This window comes from Myxocyprinus asiaticus, chromosome 2 (genome assembly GCF_019703515.2).
Source record: "Myxocyprinus asiaticus isolate MX2 ecotype Aquarium Trade chromosome 2, UBuf_Myxa_2, whole genome shotgun sequence".
In the NCBI taxonomy this organism is placed as follows: Eukaryota; Metazoa; Chordata; class Actinopteri; order Cypriniformes; family Catostomidae; genus Myxocyprinus; species Myxocyprinus asiaticus.
This window is the reverse complement of record NC_059345.1, coordinates 55707757-55729019: the sequence shown is the minus strand read 5'-3', so window position 1 is coordinate 55729019 and position 21263 is coordinate 55707757. Positions and strand designations below refer to the sequence as shown.

Below are 21263 nucleotides of genomic sequence, written 5' to 3'. Positions count from 1 at the left end.
CTTTTTGTTAATTTAGTTGTGTTGTGCACTCTTCGGCCACCGTAATTATATACTAAAATATTTATAGGTAATTGACTGATGAGCCAAAACATTATGACTACTCACAAGTGAAGCGAATAACATTGATCATCTCCTAACAAGGCCACATGTCAAGGTCTGGGTAGATTAGATGGTAAGCGAACAATCAGTTCTCATAATCATCGTGTTGAATGCAGGAGAAATGGGCAGGAGTAAAGACTTGAGTGACTTTGACAAGGGCCAAATTGTTATGGTCAGATGATTGGGTCAGAGCATCTCTGAAATGGCAAGGCTTGTGGGGTGCTCCTGGTCATCAGTGGTGAGTACCTACCAACAGTGGTCCGAAGAGGGACAAACTCCAAACTGGCGACAGGGTGTTGGGCGTCCAAGGCTTATCAATGTGCGAGGGCAACGAGGTCTATCCCTTCTGGCCGAACCGACAGAAGGTCTACTGTGGCACAAGTCACAGAAAATTTTAATGATGGTTATGAGAGGAATGTGTCACAACACACAGTGCATCGTACCCTGCTGCGTATGGGGCTGTGTAGCAGCAGACCAGTCAGAGTGCCCATGATGACCCCTGTCCACCGTCAAAAGCACCTACAATGGACACGCGAGGGTCGGAACCGTACCTTTAGTAGTGGAAGAAGATCGCCTGATTCGATGAGCCCGATGGGATTGTGATACTCTGGGTAATGTTCAGCTGGGAAACCCTGGGTCCGGCCATTCATGTGGACGCCAGTTTGAGATGTGCCACCTACCTTTACAATATCAAAATGGCAAGTTGGTCATATATGATTATAAATCCACAAAAGGCTGTGATTTAAAGACAGATAAACACAATCTATGTGTGACTCAAAACGAACCAGTGACGCACTGATCTGTGCACTGTGAAATCAAAATAAAGCAGGATCAAGCATTCACGCAATTCCAAACATTAGTAACCGCTACAAGATATTATACAAATCTACAAACGCGGCACCGTATAACAGAAAAGGAGGAGATTACAGCTTTTCAGGAAATGCGGAACATTGTAAACTGTCAAATACACATTGCCCTTTCTGTGTCGAAATAAAAGCTCCAGGTGGAGTTGAAGTAAACAGGACAGAAATATACTACTTTTGTATAACGCAAATCTAATAATCAGAATAATAATGATAATTCAGCATTATATTATAATAATAAACCTGACGTGTCCCACAGTAATAATTTAGTATTATGCAATGTTCAACTGGGGTTTCAAAAATACGCCAGTGAAGTAGCTTTGCACACTTGTTCATTCACAAAAACGTATTAGTAAAAATATTTGAAGGTAAATAATGCTTTTTATTAAGATACTATGTATCATTGTATATGCAATATAAATATAAAGTGCATATCAATGAAAATGAAATCAATTTCATTCTCCTTTGTGTTTATTTAATGAAAAACGAATTATTATATTTTAATTTAATGTCTTTAAAATATTTAATCTACTTGGCTGCAGTGGCTGTTTGGATGAAATGATGGTTCCTCTGATAAAAAACAAACAAAACAACAACAACAAAAAAACAAAACACTTTTGAGCCATTTTAGAGCAAATACATAATTATCGGGATATATCTAATATTGTCAATTTGCTGAAAAATATCAAGATATAGTTTTTTAAGACATATCGCCCAGCAATACCAGATACCACAGGACAACATCAGGGGTCTTGTAGAGTCCATGCCTAGACAGGTCGGTGCTGTTTTGGTGGCACGTGAAGGACCAACAGCATATTAGGCAGGTGGTCATAATGTTTTGGCTCTTCAGTGTATACCATCATTGACACAAATGATACAAGTATCATTCAGAGGGCAGTAGTAGAGTAATGTTAACTGTGTCAGATAAATAGTGCTGAATTTTGTCAAGAAGGCACAATCTTGTGTTTGCGCTTAAAAAAATTAAAGTGGATCACAGGTGGTTAGTGAATAAGATATAGGTTTTTGCGCTGAGATACCTTGCACAAAAGTGGCACACCTGTTTAGTGAATTATAATTAAGAACTTTAATTAACTGGTTTTAATAGACCAGTTTAATTTTATGTATGATGTGAGTGTGTTATTGTGTGTGTTTGTTAGTCTGAAGCAAGACAGGTATGTGTTATTGTGTGTTTGTGTTCACTGCCCGGGCCAGTAATGGGATTTGATAAGCCACATAATAACACAGACTGGCACGGTCCACATGCTCCAACTGAAAGGCACTTTTTGTGTGGTTCAGCAAATCTTACATAAAGTGATGCGGGGAGTTTAGAAAAAGAAAATGAGCAATGAATGCGCAGACACACACATACACACCAACAGTGTACAAAAACTGGCTGAGCCATGGCCGGTTTTATTAGTATTTAATCATGTTTCTTCATTCAGCGTTGTTTTGTTGGACAGATGACTCATTTTTGTGAGAGATGGATGTGTGTGGCAATGACTGGCCAAACTGAAGACCGAAATCTATTCATATTAATTATTATTTTATTAGTTCTGCGCTATTGCAGAACTGGCAGATTTATCTGTTGTGAGGCATATTTTTCATCCCCACTGGAAAGAACCCTTGCTTTAAAAAGTGGAAATAGCAGAAAGGTTTGAAGATTTTGCTTTTTAAGAAGAATGTGAAACGTACGTAATCAAGCCGTCATAATTACTCATTCACATACTAACATGAAAAAAAATAATAATTGTGCTAGAGGAATTTTTAAATTGAGTCTGCTTTGGAATTGTTTTTTTGTCAAAGCAAAAAATAATTGCACTATAATACTTATTACCTATGATGTGCGGCTTTTCATTTTGTCCTTTTAGTCGCCCTACATGTTTTTACTGCTTTCTGTGCCATGGTTAGATTTATGAGAGTGAATGTGTGTAGTAAGTGTGTTTTTGTGTGTGCTCCTTATAGCAAACCCTCTCTACTGAATTGTAAGAGACTTTGAATGCCATGTCAAACAAGTCTGAACCAGCTAGGTATATACTTAAATGCAATTATTCTCAATGACATTGACATATAGTAGTTTAGTAATAAAGGAAGTAATACAATAAAACACAGGTACAAAGAACTACCTTTGTATCAGGTATTCTTGAAAGGATTTAAAAGCATAAATCAGCAATTGAATACTGCACAGCCTTAGAAGATTGAAGGTCATTGGTAAGTTTTTGTGATACAGTGCCCAAACTCGAATCTTGTCATTTGTGCGCCACTATACACGCGCCTTGCTGTAACCTGTTGTAGTATTTCTCAAGTCGCTTTGGATAAAAGCATCTGCTAAATAAATACATTTAAATGTAGTCTCAGCATGCCCACCGACACCCACAGTCTGTTCACTGACTGTCAGATACACATTGAACATAAAAATAGAAAGCAGTTTTTCTATATGACAAATTCTAGTCTGACTGGCTTTATGTAACGTCCGTGTGTGTGTTTTCTTACAGCTGTTTGCAGACCTATTTCAGATAAACCTGCCCCTAAACTGCATGCCCAGCCCCTAAAAAAACAAATTGTTGTTGGTTGCTGTATTTAAGTCAGCCGCAAAGTGACCAAGGCTTTACGCCAATAATCAGAAGTCTGGCTATGCGGGACTAATGCAGATGTAACTGGTCCTCAACAAATCTAAAAGAGAAATGTCTATCAAAATCCCATATTTGCATTTTCAGTGCTTTTTTGGTTGCCAGGAGCCATTAAACCATCTGAATGCGGCTAGCTGCCTTTAGCCCCAGTTAATTTCCCACATATCATCTTTGTTGCATCTCTCTACCTTGTGACTTTTCTTAGACATAGTTACACAGGAACAATAAGTGAAGGTGAGTCCTACAGGATGGAATTTCATTAGAGACTATTTAGCAGAGATGGACCAATTCTATTAAAATTAATTGGAGAAAATGGAATGCCCAACGGTTGTAGAAAAGTCCCGCCTTACAGGTAAAAGAGCCAATCAGCTTTTAGATACAGAGATTAACTGTCAATCAACTCAAGAATACGCATTAGATGAACCAGCCTGAAAAATAAAGATTTTTTTTTGTGTGTGTGACCTGAGCTAAAGAAGCACAATTTATGATACCACTGTTGTCAGATTTTATTGCTGGTTTGAAATATGTTCTTTGATCTTGAAAAACCCTTTTGGAGATTTCTGTCTTTCCCCATTTAAGTAGAAAGGAGCTGTACTTTTATGCCACTCGTTTACATAGAAAACAGCTGCCCAGCCTGCCTGGGAAAGTTCCAAAGATGGATGCCGAGTGGACTGATTCTGCATGTCTCAAAATGTGATAACTGTGCTGCAAAAGCTCTCATATGTCTAGCGCTAAGAAGCTCAATAATTTATACCTCCATTAGTCAAAATGTGTCTAGTAAGTTCAAAGGCAAATGTAAACTGAAAGAAACAGTTACTGGGTATTATCTTCTTCACCAAGTGGATATGAAATTATGGATGTGTTATTGAAAAGAGAGTGGATTTCATGTGAAATCATATTTCCTTTGATTGCCCTGCCTGGTGTAAACATACTTTCATGAGGCGCCTCTTTGGTCCCAGTCCACTATTATACGCTATCTAATGGCCTCTAATTATCTTTGAAAAAGTATTTCATGTTCAAAACCTCTTATATACTCTACTAATATCCAGTGAAGCAAAGTACAAGCTGGTGGTCTTCATGCTATGAAGGAGACTGAGCATGAGTGTGAAAAGAGTGTGAAAACACTTCAGATTTTAATGTGTCTCTATACTTTCAGTGTTTTCAAAAGACCTCAAGTGCCTACATTATTTTCAGTCCTTACAGCTCTTGTTGCTGCATCCAGAGTTCATTATTTTAGTGTGGAATTGCCTACCCTGAAAGACACTGATACAGATTATTACATCATTTAGAAAAGTAATTGCAACCATAAGGCGGGTGCATTTAGAAGTCAAACTTTGTCATTTATTTTATTTTATTTATTTTTTTGGTCCCCTAATTTACTTAAAGGGAATGTTCATAAATTCTTGCATCAATTATTCACCTCATGACTTTTTTACCTTTGTGGAACACAAAGGGAGAAGCATTCTGCAAATGGTGACTAAGAAAGAAAGCCATTTGTGTTTGGAACAACACAAGGCTGAGTAAATGATGAAAGAATTAACATTTTTGGGTGAACTATTCCGTTAAAAGTATACTTCATCCAAAATGAAAAATCTATAATCAGTTACTTACCCTTATGTGATTCCAAACCCGTGTGACTTTCTTTTTTTTGTGTGGAACACAAAAGAGGACGTTAAGCAAAATGCCCTGGGTGCTCTTTTTCATACAATGAAAGTGAAGAGGATGGATGTACATTACTTGAGTTCTAAAAATGACAACCTAAAAAGCACCATAAAAGTGTCATTAAAGTAGTCTTTACTGGACTGTACTGGGCTCTATTCTCCAAGTCTTGTGAAACCATATGATAGCTTTGTGTGAGAAATACACAAAATTTCATCAGTTTTTTTGCTGAAAATCGTACCCCCTGTCATAGCTCTCAAATCTCATTTATGTTTGTGCATATTCAAATAAAGCACATGAAGATTTGTCATGCCAGGATGGACATCAGTGATGCCAAATGCCAATGGTTGTCACATGTCATGTGACCAATCGTGATGTACTTTACTGGTTTTGAAATATGGAAATGTTAACATGTTATTATTTCAGTGAATAACAACTTACATTTTGGTCTGTTACTCACTCAGATCTAAAATTTGACTTCAGAAGAGTTTAAATATAGTGTACGAGTCTACTCATTTTATGATACTTTATTGGTGCCCTTTTGTCATCTTTGGAGCTGGACTGCATCTGCCCCCATTCACTTTGATTGAATGGAAAAGAGCAGCTCAAAGATTCTACTAAACTTCTCCTTTTTTGTTCAAATGGATTCAGAATGACACAAGGGTGAGTAAATTATTCAAAATTTTCATTTTTGGGTGAACTATTCCTTTAAATGCACATACCCATTTTGTTATTAAAATGTAACCTGCTCTTTTTCTCTATTATGTGTAAAAAAAAATAGCACAAATGTAAAGCCCCAGTATGATGAAGTCTTTCAGGACACTGCAGAAGTTTGCAGCCCAGCATGAGCTCTGCATCTGCGGATACCATGCACCTGAGTACGCACCTCTCTGGCATTGTGTCCCTCTTTCATTTATCATTCAGATGTAATCATTTGAATAGGGGAGCAACTGATTCCCCTTGTATAAATATTTAAAGTGAGGTAATGAACAGTCGGGAGAAGTGTCCGAAGGGGCATAATCTAAACTTTTTTAAAGCCAAGATATCATTATTAAAGGAAGGTTTCTAGGGAAATAAGTAATTTATATGTACCATTCCGCATTTTTTTGAATCCAGAGTGACCTAGACTAAATTGCCTGCACTTGTGACAGAGTGCAAAAAAAAATAAAAAAAATGTTTTACTGATTTTGGCTGTGACAGTATGTTTTGACTGCAAAGTCTGAGAATCTGAATTTCAATGGCATAAGTAACCGGACTCAACACAGAATATTACAACAAGGTCCCAGGTCCTCTTGTTCAAGCCTGTCTAAACCTGTATATACTAAAGTGTTCCCACAGAAAAACCTGGAATTTTTAAGTTGTGTTTTACAGGTCTGGAAAGTCATACATAGGTCTATAATTAATGTATATGTCTCTAATCGTTCTCTGCTCCACAATATTTTATCAGCTTAATACTGATATTGTGTAAATTAAAACTTGCGTGCAAACTATAGTGATGTATATTTTGTAAACAAATCATTATTTTGAGTCGGTTCTGTTCTATTAATTGGTCGAACCAGTTCACAAATGGGTTTGAATGATTAATTCGTGAATTGGTCTGAATTTATAATAAAAAATATTATCCAGTAATTCCAAATGACTGGAAAGGTCATGGAATAGTCATGGAAATTAATTAGTAAAAAAAGTGTGGAAACCCTGATACCGGTTTGTTCAGATTGGCAGGAGTCATCAAAAAGTGATATGATGTGTCCCTTTTTCAGGACACTGTATTTTAAAGATAATTTTTTAAAAATCCAAATAACTTTACAGATCTTTATTGTAAAGGGTTTAAACAATGTTTTCCATGCTTGTTCAATGAACCGTAAACAATTAATGAACATGCACCGGTGGAATGGTCGTTAAGACACTAACAGCTTACAGACCGTAGGCAATTAAGGTCACAGTTATAAAAACTTGAGACACTAAAGAGACCTTTCTACTGACTCTGAAAAACACCAAAAGAAAGATGCTCAGGGTCCCTGCTCATCTGCGTGAACGTTCCTTAGGCATGCTGCATGGAGGCATGAGGACTGCAGATATGGCCAGGGCAATAAATTGCAATATCTGTACTGTGAGATGCCTAAGACAGTGCTACAGGGAGACAGGAAGGACAGCTGATCGTCCTTGCAGTGGCAGACCACGTGTAACAACACCTGCACAGGATTGGTACATCCAAATATCACACTTGCGGGACAGGTACAGGATGGCAACAACAACTGCCCGAGTTACACCAGGAATGCACAATCCCTCCATCAGTGCTCAGACTGTCCGCAATAGGCTGATGGCATGTAGGCCTGTTGTAAGGCAGACATCACCGGCAACAACGTCGCCTATGGGCACAAACCCACCTTTGCTGGACCAGACAGGACTGGCAAAAAGTGCTCTTCACTGACGAGTCGTGGTTTTGTCTCACCAGAGGTGATGTTCGGACTCGCGTTTATCATCGATAAATGAGCGTTACACCGAGGCCTGTACTCTGGAGCGGGATTGATTTGGAGGTGGAGGGCCCGTCATGGTCTGGGGCAGTGTGTCACAGCATCATCAGACTGAGCTTGTTGTCATTGCAGGCAATCTCAACACTGTGCGTTACAGAGATGACGTCCTCCTCCCTCATGTGGTACCCTTCCTGCAGGCTCATCCTGACATGACCCTCCAGCATGACAATGCCACCAGCCATACTGCTCGTTCTGTGCGTGATTTCCTGCAAGACAGGAATGTCAGTGTTCTGCCATGGCCAGTGAAGAGCCCGGATCTCAATCCCATTGAGCACGTCTGGGACCTGTTGGATCAGTGGGTGAGGGCTATGGCCATTCCCCCCAGAAATGTCCGGGAACTTGCAAGTGCCTTGGTGGAAGAGTGGGGTAACATCTCACAACAAGAACTAGCAAATCTGGTGCAGTCCATGAGGAGGAGATGCGCTGCAGTACTTAATGCAGCTGGTGGCCACACTAGATTCTGACTGTTACTTTTGATTTTGACGCCCCCCCCAAATTCCATTTCTGTTAGTCACATGTCTGTGAAACTTGTTCAGTTTATGTCTTAGTTGTTGAATCTTTTTATGTTCATACAAATATTTACACATGTTAAGTTTGCTGAAAATAAAAGCAGTTGAAAGTGAGAGAATGTTTCTTTTTTTGCTGTTTATTATGCTTATGTGTTTTTTGCTAGCTAGCTAGCAACAAGCTGCAGTGTTCAATAGAGTTATTTGAACAGATCAAATTTAAGTTGGGTTAACTCAATTCATTTAGGTTTTTGATACATAAAGTATTTGAGTAGAGCCTACATTTTAATTTAATATCAAATAAACTAATTTACATTGTGTGGAACCAATGTCCACAATTGAATTAAGTTAAACCAACAATATTTTTTTGTGTGCATTCAATATAAATATTGCATCATTTAACAAAGCACAAAACATCGACTGTAATTGTCTATTTATTTTTTTTCACATAAATAAATCAGAAATAATAAAATCAATCAGTGAAACAATTTCTGTCATACATTGAACTGGCTCTCACAATCATTCAAGCAGCCTGTCTTTTTAAATTCCCTCTTCTGTTGTTCTCTGACTTCTCTCATCCCTTCACCTGTCTCTTTGACAGCAGCATGAAGCTGTTGGGTTGGTAAGTGATTGCATGTTCAGGAAGTGACCCCCCCCCCCCCCCCCCAACTCCCCATCCCTCCATCTCAGGTTCTCAACCTTTCCCCATTTGATTTAAGAGCTGTGAACTTCTCTCAAACCTACTTGTCTCTTTTATCTTTAACACAAAGAGCCCAATTCTGATTTAGCCAAGAACATTCTGACAGATGTGTGTTTGTGTAGTCCTCTGCTTTCTAATGCATTACTCAAAAATATCCAGCTCTCTTCACATATAAAATTACTTTATCTTCAGACACCTCTGTCACAGTTGTCAGTGCAAACAGATGCCCCTTTCAACAGAAAACAGATTTCAACAGAAACTAGAAGAAAATGTGATTGGCACTTGTCCGAGCAAAAGTTTGGACCAGCATCCAAAACACAACATATGCTGGTGACCAGCAGTGCTAGTCTTTTTAACAGTGTGCCACCATCATGATACTCATTAAACAATGAATGTGTTTACATGAACTTTAAAAGTTAAATTTCAGTCTGACTTAATTAACAATAATTAACAATAATTCATCTTTATAAAATGCTTAAGTTAGACTGAAATCGTACCAGTCCGTTTTTTGCTAAATCGAACTAACAGATCTATGCTCCGCCCAGCATGTATACATGTTAATCGGACCACAGTAGAGCTGTTCAGCTTGTAGTCCAAAAACCCGGAAGAGAATTAGCCATAGGTTCCCTCAAGATTTTCCTATGGGTTTTTATAATGGGTTTTTGAACTTACTGTATGTGTAAAATAAGGTCTGTGGTAAACATTACTTGATGATTCATGGATGTTTTTTTTCTACAACATAAATTAAACACAGTCATACCTCAAACAGGAATTATGAAGCTGTATTGAGTTTTTCACGTTTGAGTTATGACTGTGTGTAATTTATGCTGCAGAAAAAAATGTCCACATATCGTCAAGTAATGTTAATCACAGACCTTATTTTACACATAAGTTCAAAAACCTCATTATAAAAACCCATAGGAAAAACCTGAGGGAACCCATGGTGAATTGGACTTCCGGGCTCACCTACAAATTGACGTCATGGCTGAACAACTCTATTGGCCTCTGTGTTTTGCACATGCTCTGATAAACTGAGGTTTTTGATCACATGTCACTTAAGGTGTGTTTGTGTGTGTGAGTATGAATGTCAGATAGCCCCTTACTTCATCTTTGGGGAATCAGTTAAGGACTTTCACCTTAACAGTGTAAGAATGATCCAAATAAGCCATTCAATAAACTAGAAATATGTAAATTGGAAGGAGTTGGTCATCTGATTAATCTGAAGGATTTGTGAGATTTGACCTAACATTTAGAGCCCTTACTGTATTATCAACACAAGCAAGACACAGTTGTAATAAAATGAATTTTATTAACAAAGATACACAAGAAAAACCAACAACTACTAAATGGTACTGATATGCTAAAGGATAATATAAATTGTGTAAATAAAGTGCATAAGATGGAAAGATGCAAGTGGTTGAATTGGATGTAACAATGGCAAAGTATGGCTATTATTATCTTATAGAAAGATAAATAGCTGTTTACCTGTTTATTAATAAGGCGAAGAACTTATTTCTAATTAAACAAATAATTAGATTATTTGCTAGAAATTTGATACACAGGAAATGCAATCTAAAGAACATTATCATAAACTGATAGTATACACTAATACCAAGGTCTTTGGAATAGAAGTTTGGATATTGATATTTACGTTCTGTTTGATCGATCAATGAGTTTGGTGATAGCGACATCTTCCACTGGTGGATCGGGTCTACATTACAGTGGGGAAGGAGCTAGATTCCATTCAATAGCTTTGAACATGAAGAGCCGAGAAATGCTGATCTCCTGAAGGCACCGAGTAGGTACTTACAATCTTGAACGCGCAGATGCAGCCCTTATGTCAGCACAAAAGTTTCTTTATCTGGAGCACTCTTGAAGTTAAGGTTTGCTCACCAGAGCTTAACCTTGTCCCTGGTATTTCTGTAGTAATCTCCCTGGTATGGGGACCCCGAACTTGCCATTGCCTATAAAACCAAACCTATAAAAATACCAGTGATCGTTAGGAAAATATAGACAAACCATATATTTTCTTAATCATCTATTTATTCACAACATCTCTCCTCAGTCTAAGCATCATTATTACACTTTACACAGAGTTTATAAGGATAATGTCCTTATAAATTGAAGGCACTAAGTTAGGCAAAGCAGAGGTATAGTTAGAACAATCCAGGAGCAAATTGCATTGTCTCCTGCCTTCAGACATTACCATAAGCACAACGGATAACGAAAATCTGATCTGCACTAAAATTAACACGTAAAGAATGTAAGAAATGCACATGGCTTTAAAGTTTTCCAGGTTGTTGTCTGTTGTGTGTCTCACTGTTGAAAAGCTAGTTAGCTGACTTCTTCGACACGCTGCTATAATGCAGCTGACGTCCTTCCTTCAGCTATTCTATTACGGATGGTTTTGTGTATAATTTGACAGAGAGATGAAGACTGTAGCTCGACTACGCAAAAAACCAGTGGCAGCTCCATTATAACTGTCCATGTAAACATACTCAATGTGACTTTTACTGAATTACTTTCTCAGAATGTGCTAGCAGCAAGATGTTTCTCCAAAACACATTATGAATCATCCGTTTACTCTTTCTTTAGTCATGTCTGGTCTGGTCCCACAGGGGCACTGTTTATACAACATTCTCCCTGAGGTTTGCAGAACATCTCAGTAATGTTGGTTGCCGCTGGACTGAAAAGATTTTCCATTTGTATCACAGGACTTTTGATGGCTGGAGGGAGGAGTTCATGTCTACTGATGTCTGACTTCTTGGAAAGGGTTTACATGTTAGATCAAAGTCCTCAACCTCCTACCCGTTTTATCTGGAAGCACAGCTAACCACAAGCAGAGCATGTAGAGCAAACAGTTACAGATACTGGATGCTAGTTATGGCCCATTGGCTTCAACACTGTGTCTTGCCTTAGTGACAGGGCTTAAGTGTAAAACAGACTAAAAATAAAGCTAATTTTCTATTTGACTTCTATATATTTGAAACTGTGGAATTCAACACTTACAATATCTTAAAATCATAATAGTGTGTTTGTAATCTCTCATTATAATAACTTGTGCTGCCTCTGAAAAGAGTTTCCTTTTTTATATTCATCATCACACAGTCTGCACAGTCTATTGGTTAAAGGTATTGTTCACCCAAAAATGTCATTGCAAACCCATTTGACTTTAGTTTTTCTACAAAACACAAAAGGAAATAATTTAATGGCACAGAGATTTTACTTTAGTTTAAAGTGTCATAAATGTAGTCCATGTGACTTTAAATATCAAGTCTTCTGAAGGTATGCAATCACTTTCTGCAAGTTAAGTAGTTTTTCACATAAAAAAAAAAAAAAACAACAACAATAACAACAACAAAAACATTATAAAGTACATAAACAGTTCTGAAATCCATTATATTGGCTCTGTCGGTAATATCAAACCTTGGTTTTTGCGAGTCTCGTGTTTGTCAGAAGAAAGAAAGTCATATGGGTTTGGAACATGTAAATGGGTGAGTAAATGATAATAGAATTTAAATTTTGGGTGAACTATTCCTTCAACCAGTGAACAAATAGCCATTTAGACATTGCTTAAGGCTACTGTTGAAGGTATTGTAAAAAATATATATATCTTTGAATATCCTGTTTCACTCAGAAATACGTCACATTAGTAAAATGGGTTGCGAACGTCATTTCAAGTTTACTTTTAAATAATAACTCTAATGCAACAGATTGTGTCTTATGCCCCCCAGCTACAGTCATATGCCCCCAGAAATGCCACTGACAGCTCTGGTCTTTAAATTGAATAGTGTTTTTATTTTTATTTTAATCACCTTTGGTGGTTTTCTGTCTCATCAGGACCAGTTCCCAGAGAGAGGGGAGATTCTGGTCTCAGCCCAGGACATGAAACTGGTTCTACAAGTTGAACGGAATCAGTAAGTACATTTTTTTTAATGAATGGCTTGCACATAATTGCGGAAAATAAATCTGATTACTAGACACTGACTGACTGACATTTGCTAAATCCCCTAACACAATCTTTGAAATTATGCTTGTCTTATTTTCTGACCTAATCTGTGTCTTTCACCCTTCCTGCTGAGAAACAATTACTCTGACTAGAAGATTTCATAATGCTCATCCCTTCTGTCATGTAGCTGACTGCTTAGAGTAAATGAAAAGCCTTTATTAAAAATGGAGCATAAGCAGACTGGATTACAGATAAGATTTTCAATATCTTAATGGACCGCTGAAATATTTTATTGCAAACTGTTATTCAAAATGTGATGTCAGTTGTCACTGTTGAATTCATAAGCATTGTAATATTTGGTAAGAAATCCTTTTTTAGTTTTTTACCAAAGCCACCCCAGCCGTGCGGGGAGGTTGCAACTCTACGTGGCTCTCATGCCGTTAAATTTACTTAACTGTAGCTTTGTGGTTTTTAAACTGCATAGCAGCAGCATCGTAGCTGCATTTATACACAGACATTTTAATGCCACACAGGGGTGACATAAATGTTTTTATACAGAATCATAATCAATCAAACAATGTATCACTCAGAAATATTGATCGATGATTTGTGTGCACAGCGTACAGAACAAAACAAGATGTGCACTGATTGTAATGTCAGAACTGCTGTAGGTTGGCAGTGTATAGACAGGTCAACAGCTTTCTTGTGATGTGAAGGAAAGATTTTTTGTGGCATGCCACTGAAAGTCACACATCTTCCGTAACTAGATCGGGCTGTTAAGCAAATTTTAATAGGAGAGGACTTGGGTGTGGTGTTGCATTTAATCTGCAGCTGGTAAAATGGCCCATACAGTCCAAGAGTTTAGAAAGTTGAAAAAATTACTTGAGTTGCAAATCTGATGAGAAAAAGGGATCAGGCATCTCAGTCACCCTCTGATTGCTTTTCCAAATGCTGAATCCCATGAAGTTATAGTCTCATTCTGAGTATCACTGTAATTGTCTTTTCCTCCTCTGAAAGTGTGGGTCCACATCAATGTTACTCGTCAGAGCTTATGTTTATTTTAAACACATATTAACCTTGCATTCTCTTGTTTGCTGTCTTGGCCAGTGTGCTTCTCCAAATGTAGGTCAGAAAAATGGACACACACACACACACACACACACACACACGCATTGACACACATAAACACAGAGCAGCATGACTTCCTGAGCATTGTACGAGGCTGAAATGAACCCTAAAAGCAGTAAAATTTGGGGGTAGTTTTTACAAGATGGAGCACTCTCACAAGCAGGTAGAAAAGAAGAAAATGAAGATGAGCATGGAGGACCACCATAGTATCTAGATCACATTTTCATTGTAATGGGTCCAGCAAATGGAGGCTAGCTTGAGGACATTTTAATGAATGTGCCTGATCTATAGACTAAGCTATTCTTGAGATAGAGTGCCATTTGTATAATTGCTTCTTTACATTGCATTACTTGGAGTGGAGTGCCTTCAACAACACAAAAGTAAGCAGAGCACGCAGCTTGCACAGTCTGTGAGGTTCTCCTCAAAAGGGCAGGAAGGAGCCACTGAGGATGTTGTTAGACCAGTTCAGGTTGTTTCACTCCTGACAAATAACTGAGTAACCGTTTGTGAACTCTCGCGGTTAAAAGAATATTACAAATGGTTACTGTGCACATCCCTAGTCCTTATACAGTACAGCTTTATTGTCAAAACTGAAATCCACATTCTTTATGTGTTTTCTTAAAGTGACAGTAACCATCCATAACATTTATATGGATGAGATTTAAGTAAGAGATACTAAATTTATAAAAATATATTTAAATACTTTATAAACCTAAAAGCCATCCTTGATATACAGTATATACATGCAAGCATTACTACATCGGGTAGACCGATATATCGGTTTTACCGAAAAAATTGGTGCCGATAGTTGCTTTTTGGAACTTTCTAAAGTATAACAGCAGAAGAGGTGAAATAAAAAATAATTACTGACACCTCATTGGGATTTGCTGTATCTGTCAATATTCCTCCATATTTTTATCCTCACTTCTATGCATATTTTGTTATTTTGATTAGATAATTAAGTGTTTTAAATTGATGTGAGGGCATGGAAAGAAAAATGTGAGTATGTGGAAACATGCCCCATCAGCAAAAACATAGTGTCTCCAACGTCATATCTTGTGAATAATAATGAACCTTATTCCTTATTGAACATTAACTGGTAAGTAAAATGTACTAAATAAATGTATATAAATGTATAAATGAGAATAAATGTACTGTACATATAAACAAAACCCTTCATCTGGGTAAATTAAAAACAGCCATTTGCGATCGGAATTTACGTGATTACTTCATAAAAAAAGTTAATATCCACCATTAGTTGCTGTGGGTCAATAGAGCAGACATGATAACAATGACAGTGACCCATGAAATATCCTAATTTATGTAAAATCCTGAGTTTTTCCTGATCCAATGATCCTGGTGTAAATTTAAACAAGCCCAAATCTCCAATAAACTATTGGAAATGGGGTGTTTCAACTCCACAAACAGCACTTTTTGTTCAGTTTCAGTGCAATTTGAGCGAAGTGCTCTTAGACAGCTGTTTTTTCGGGGCTGCCAAAAGAACCTGGAAGTGGCGGGCGGCGCATTAGTTTGTAAACAGTAACTACATCTATAATAAACACCTTGTTTGAAAAATTCGGCAATAGGCCATTATCACATGTGATGGCACCCCTGGGCCATGCACCAAGTCTTAAATGACGTAGAAAGTGGTATCATTTTGTGTTATTTTCAAATTTTTTCACACAGGCTTAGACTTACTGTTTCTGATAAGTGCAACATTTGGCATCCACTTTAGACCTACACTCTTCCAATAAATGTGTGATTTGGTATATTTGCATGTGTTTGCATCTGAGCTGGTATTTAATTGAAAGGCGAGACCGTTTATAGAACGTGAAGTGAGCAGATACAAGTGAACGACAAGGCATGCTTTAGGCTTTTATTGCGTTAAAAGTTACTGGGAGTTACTGAATTATGCAGAAGATTGTCCTTTAACATTTGGTATTTTGAGGTACTGTGGCGATTATGTTAGTCATCTAATTTGGAGAGGGGAGAAATGGCATTGTGGAGTAGTCTATAGGTTTCTGTTAAGGTCAAGTGGTTTGTGAAATGTTAGATTTTACCTGAGTACTTCACTGGCTGCCTAAAAAGTGTATTTGGAAGAGAGGGAGGGGATGATGGTGTACCAGGGGTGAGAGAGATTAACAGAGGTATATAATATTAGAAAAAAACTGGAGAGGAAGAATGATTTGGGCAAGTGAGAGAGAGGGAGAGAAAATGTTTTGGTTACGTGAAGTGTAACGTTGGTTCCCTGAGTGGGAACGAGATGCTGCGTAATCGCATTGGGACACACCCTGAGTGTCACATGGTCTGAAGCCCTTATAAAATCATGGAAATTTATTGGCTGATGGCACTTAAGTGACACCCCCAGGGAGCTACGTCACAGGCTCCATAAAGGTGCTCACTTCACGCCATCGAGTCAGATTTTCTGCATGAAGGCATGAGCCTATGCAGCTGCTAGAAAGTATGGCCAACTTACGCAGCATCTTGTTCCCACTCAGGTAACTTGGGTTACGCTTTACGTAACCGAGACATTCCCTTTCGTGGGAACTCCAGCTGCGCAATCACATTGGTGATGCTAAAGCGTCTGAATAAAACAGAGGGAATTATGAGTTTATTCCTGTTCCAGCAGAGAGAATCTGGGAAGCAGGAGTCAAACCCTCATCCAGATTTAAAAATCTAACAAATGTATGCAGAGAGGACCATCCTGCCACCATAAAAATGTCCTCCAAAGGACCAAAGCCAAAGCCCATGATGATGCCATGCTCCTCGTAGAATGAGCTTGAATAGCCGAAGGCGAAGGTAAACCGTGTGCTTCGTATGCACTTGAAATTGCATCAACTATCCAATGAGACAATCTTTGCTTGGACACCAAAACACTCCTGTTGCGGCCACCAAAGCACACAAACAACTGTTCTGACTTACGCCACTGGCTAATACGGTCAACATAAACTCGCAGCGTCCAAAATGGGCAAAGCATATGCAACCTTTCATGCTCCTCCAACTCAAATGGGGGAGGATAGAAAGCCTGAAAATTAATAGTCTGCGAGTGAAATGATGTAGAAACGACCTTGGGTAAATAGTCCAAGCGAGGTCTTAACACCACCCTTGAACACCCTGGTGCAGAATCCATACATAAGGGATTAATCGACAGGGCATGCAAATCACTGACCCTTTTAAATAATGCCAATGCCACCAGCAGGGCCGTTTTAAGAGTCAGCAACTTATCAGCGATGGAGCACTCGAGAGCACCTCTAAAACAACAGATAAATCCTATAATGGAACACGGACAGAGGAAAAGGTCTAAGCCTGCGCACCCCGCGCATAAAACGAGGCAAGAGAATGTCTACCAACAGAGACTCCATTGATAAGTGCATGCTCAGCCACTAGGATAGCAACATAGACTTTAAGCAACCCCGGCCCCAAAACGCTCTTGCAAAAAATCCAGCACTGTACCAATAGGGCAATGAACTGGATCTTCACCTCACGCTGCACACCAAGAAGCAAAAATACGCCACTTGAAGGTATAAAGCTTCCTAGTCGATGGAGCTCTATCATTCAGAATGGTATCCACCACAGTGGGGGATAACCCATCATTCAAAAGAACGCCCCGTTGAGGGGCCATATCCATAACTTCCACAAGTCTGGCCAGGGGAGATCCGCCCCAAATTCAACCGGCCCGGAAAATGCACAGCTTGTAGAGACCGCACACTGTCCCGTGCCCACAGAAGAATGCGCCATGCCAGCCTCAGCATGGCATGAGAATGCACTCCTCCCTGGTGATTGATGTAGGACAACACTGTCCTATTGTCCGACCGGATGAGGACATGTTTGCCCTGAATCTGCAGGAGGAAATATTTTAACGCCAGCAGCACTGTGAACATCTCTAAACAGTTTATGTGCCAATATTGCCGCTGGCCCGTCCAAACCCCATAGGCTGAATGACCCTCGTATACGGCACCCCAACCCATGGAGGAGGCATCTGTTGTTATAACTTTGCGGCAACACACCTGTCCCAACGGAACTCCCAACATCAGAAGGCGGGTCTGTTCCCATGGTAGTTCGGTAGCACCCACGCAACACTTTGAAGAGACGGAACTGTGTCAGTGGTTGAAGTCACTTGTGGAGTTCATCCAGCACTGAAAAGTTTTCGCATGCAACATGCCCAGGGGAATGACAGCAGAAGCTGCGATCATGAGCCCCAAAAGCCTGTGAAATGTTCTCTCAGGGAGAACATGTCCTACTTTGAACATCGCTAGACACCGGCAGAATGACAGAACGCGAGCTGGAGACAAATGCGCCTGCATCGCCCGCGAATCTAGCTTCACCACGAGAAACAGAGTCTGTTGCCTTGGCAACAGGACACTCTTGTCTAGGTTTACACACAGCCCTAGATTGATCAGATGGCTGAGAATGACATCTTGATGTTGGGCAGCCAAAGTCTCTGAGCACCAACCAATCGTTGAGATAATTCAAAACGTGGATGCCCTGAAGCCTCAAGGGTGTCAATGCCGCATCCATGCATTTTGTGAAAGTGCATGGTGCCAGTGCAAGTCCGAACAGAAGGATGCAAAATGTAAACCCTTTGGCCCCGAAAGTGAATCTGTGTAAGCACCTGTGCTTCTGTGCAATCTGAATATGGAAATAAGCATCCTTGAAATCTATTGTCACAAACCAGTCCCCCTGTTGCACTTGTGACATTATTTGCTTCTGTGTCAGCATTCTAAATTGACATTTCATTAATTTGGAATTCAAATGTCTCAGATCCAGAATGGGACGCAAGCCGCTGTCTTTTTTCAGGACCAGAAAATAACGTACTCTCTCTGAGAAGGCGGAATCTCCTCTATTGCCCCTTTTTCTAAGAGAGAATGAATTTCCTGAATTAAAAACAGGGCTTCTCAAACAGAAACGTCTGTCGGAACAACCCCGTTGAACACCAGCGGAGCTTGCCTGAAATTAATAACGTAATCATGCTTTATCGTTCGAAGTACCCAGTTCGAAATGCTCTTCAGCTGCTGCCAAGCCTACAGACGGGCAATGGCTTTTCCTGCAGCGTGACTTGTAGCCACTAGATGGAAGCCTTTGCTCCTCTAATACTGAGGCTGATTGAAGGGAATTTGATAACGTTTTTGCCTTTATTGTATTCAGGCATAAAAGATGAGCACCCGGAGATGCCTTTGCGGCAGGGATGCTGACAGAATAAACCATTTCCCTGGTATTTGGAATGGGGAAAATGTATGAACATAGGGGGAAATGTTTATTTGGGAAAACTGGTTCACCACAACGGCCCCGGCATTCTTTATGGGGGGACAACGTGTGGTGTTTATGTTCACTGTGTGTTTTGTGTACACTTGTGTTTGATGAACATTGAATTCTGTTATGCATGTCTCGAGACCCTTGGTCATGGAGACAGAGGCTGAATTTTTTATTTTTTTTTAATTTTTAAAGTTTTTAATTTTCACTCCCCAGCGCAAGTTGCAGGGGGAAGCTGAACTATATTCTGGCTGTTGGATGTTCGCAGCGTGAACAACGGTGAGCTAAACCTAATACTGTCCAAAGGGCAAACAGGGATGACATGGATACATTTGTACGGTCCGGTTTCATTCACCGAATGGGGGCTAACCCTTCGTTTGACTGCAAGTCCGTCAGGCTCGCTTCTGGTGTCCTGCCGGCCATTTAAAAGGGGCTGGTCCAACATCCAAACGCCTACACAGATGTGCCCGTGATGGTGGGAATGAATGAGGACCCCAATCCTTCTGAGGGGGTGCAAAACTCCCGTCTAATGCGGCCCTCTGGTGTGACGTTGCGAAGATACCGAACGTGAGGGCTTTTCTCTCTCTCTACAAGAAAGCATCTGCTGGAACGTGGCAGTCTGCTGTTTCACTGCGTGGAATTTTTCCACCACCGACTGGACTGCATCACCAAACAGTCCGGATTGTGACACAGGGGAAAGGCCTTGTCCTTGTCACAAATATCTGTGAGCATAAGCCGCAGATGACATTCCGCCATCATGAGGCCCGCCATATTCCAACCAATGGCACACGCAATATGTTTGGTAGCTTTTAGCACCAAATCAGAAGCTCGCGCAGTTCCATGATGGCCTCAGCATCCAGTCCAGCTCCCTCATCTAAATCCCTCATAAAATGGGCCTGGTAGGCTTGCAAAACCAGCCGCTAGAGCCTGGCTGCCGGTGAGATCCTTGGAATCCGATGTCACCATAGGCATGCCGTCCTCATCCTCAGGGCCTTAGGGCTAGGATGCAAATGCCCACGTGTAAACTCCATGAGACAATGTCTAGCCGAATCCAGGGAGAGTGACAGAGAGAACTGTAGGTCAGCCTGCTCAATTCCCATCTACTCGTTGTCCGTGCTGGCCTCCAATGAGTCAACCTGCACACACCAGCACGTGGCTTGACCAAATTTCCAAAGGAGGCGAGCCTTTCACGGAGCATCCTGATGTTCATTAATTCACACTGTGGGCAATCCGACCCCTCCAACGCGGCCTCTGCGTGGTGAAAACCCAGACAGGCAATACACATATCGTGGGAATCTTAACAGACAATGAACTGTGAGCAAGTGCCTCTATGGAACCTGTGACCTAGCTCCCTGGGGGCGTCGCTTAAGCGCCATCATCCAATAAATTGGCATGATTGTATAAGGGCTTCAGACCACGTGACACTCAGGGCGTGTCCCAATGCGATTACGCAGCTCGAGTTCCTATGAAAGGGAACTTAATGTGTGAAGGGGAAGGGATAATGAATGATGGAGGACAAGAGGGGTTTAGGGCATGGTGGGTAATGATAAGGAGACAGAGGATAGAGGACTGAAAAGAACGAGAGAGCGAGAGAGGAAATGAAACAGTCCAAACAGGTGGTAGTGTTTCAACTCTTGAACCTCATATCCTATCAGTAATTGACCTACATATTTTAATATGAACATTATAATATTTTCATCCCAGAAGATATTTTACATATTTTTTATGAAATTGGAGCACATGTTCAGGGTAAAGGAGACAACTGTCTGTATAATTCAACATAATCAAAACTCATTAACTTATAACACCTTGCTAGAGGCACCATGATATCACTATTAAAAACAATAATAATTATGGACTCAGTTTATATTAGGTATCGGTAACTACTATGTACTTAAGAATTTGATACAATGTACCTATTATGCATGCGTGTTGTTTCATTGTACTT

At 39.8% G+C, this 21263-nt stretch overlaps 1 protein-coding gene across 1 annotated transcript in view; it reads left to right on the top strand.

Moving 5' to 3' along the window:
- Positions 1–21263, top strand: part of LOC127416566 (disintegrin and metalloproteinase domain-containing protein 33-like) — a 187335-nt gene that overhangs the window by 35590 nt on the left and 130482 nt on the right. Inside the window, exon 3 of the mRNA XM_051655992.1 lies at positions 12829–12905. Coding sequence (XP_051511952.1) covers positions 12829–12905 — 77 coding nt within the window. The remainder of the gene's footprint in view (positions 1–12828; positions 12906–21263) is intronic.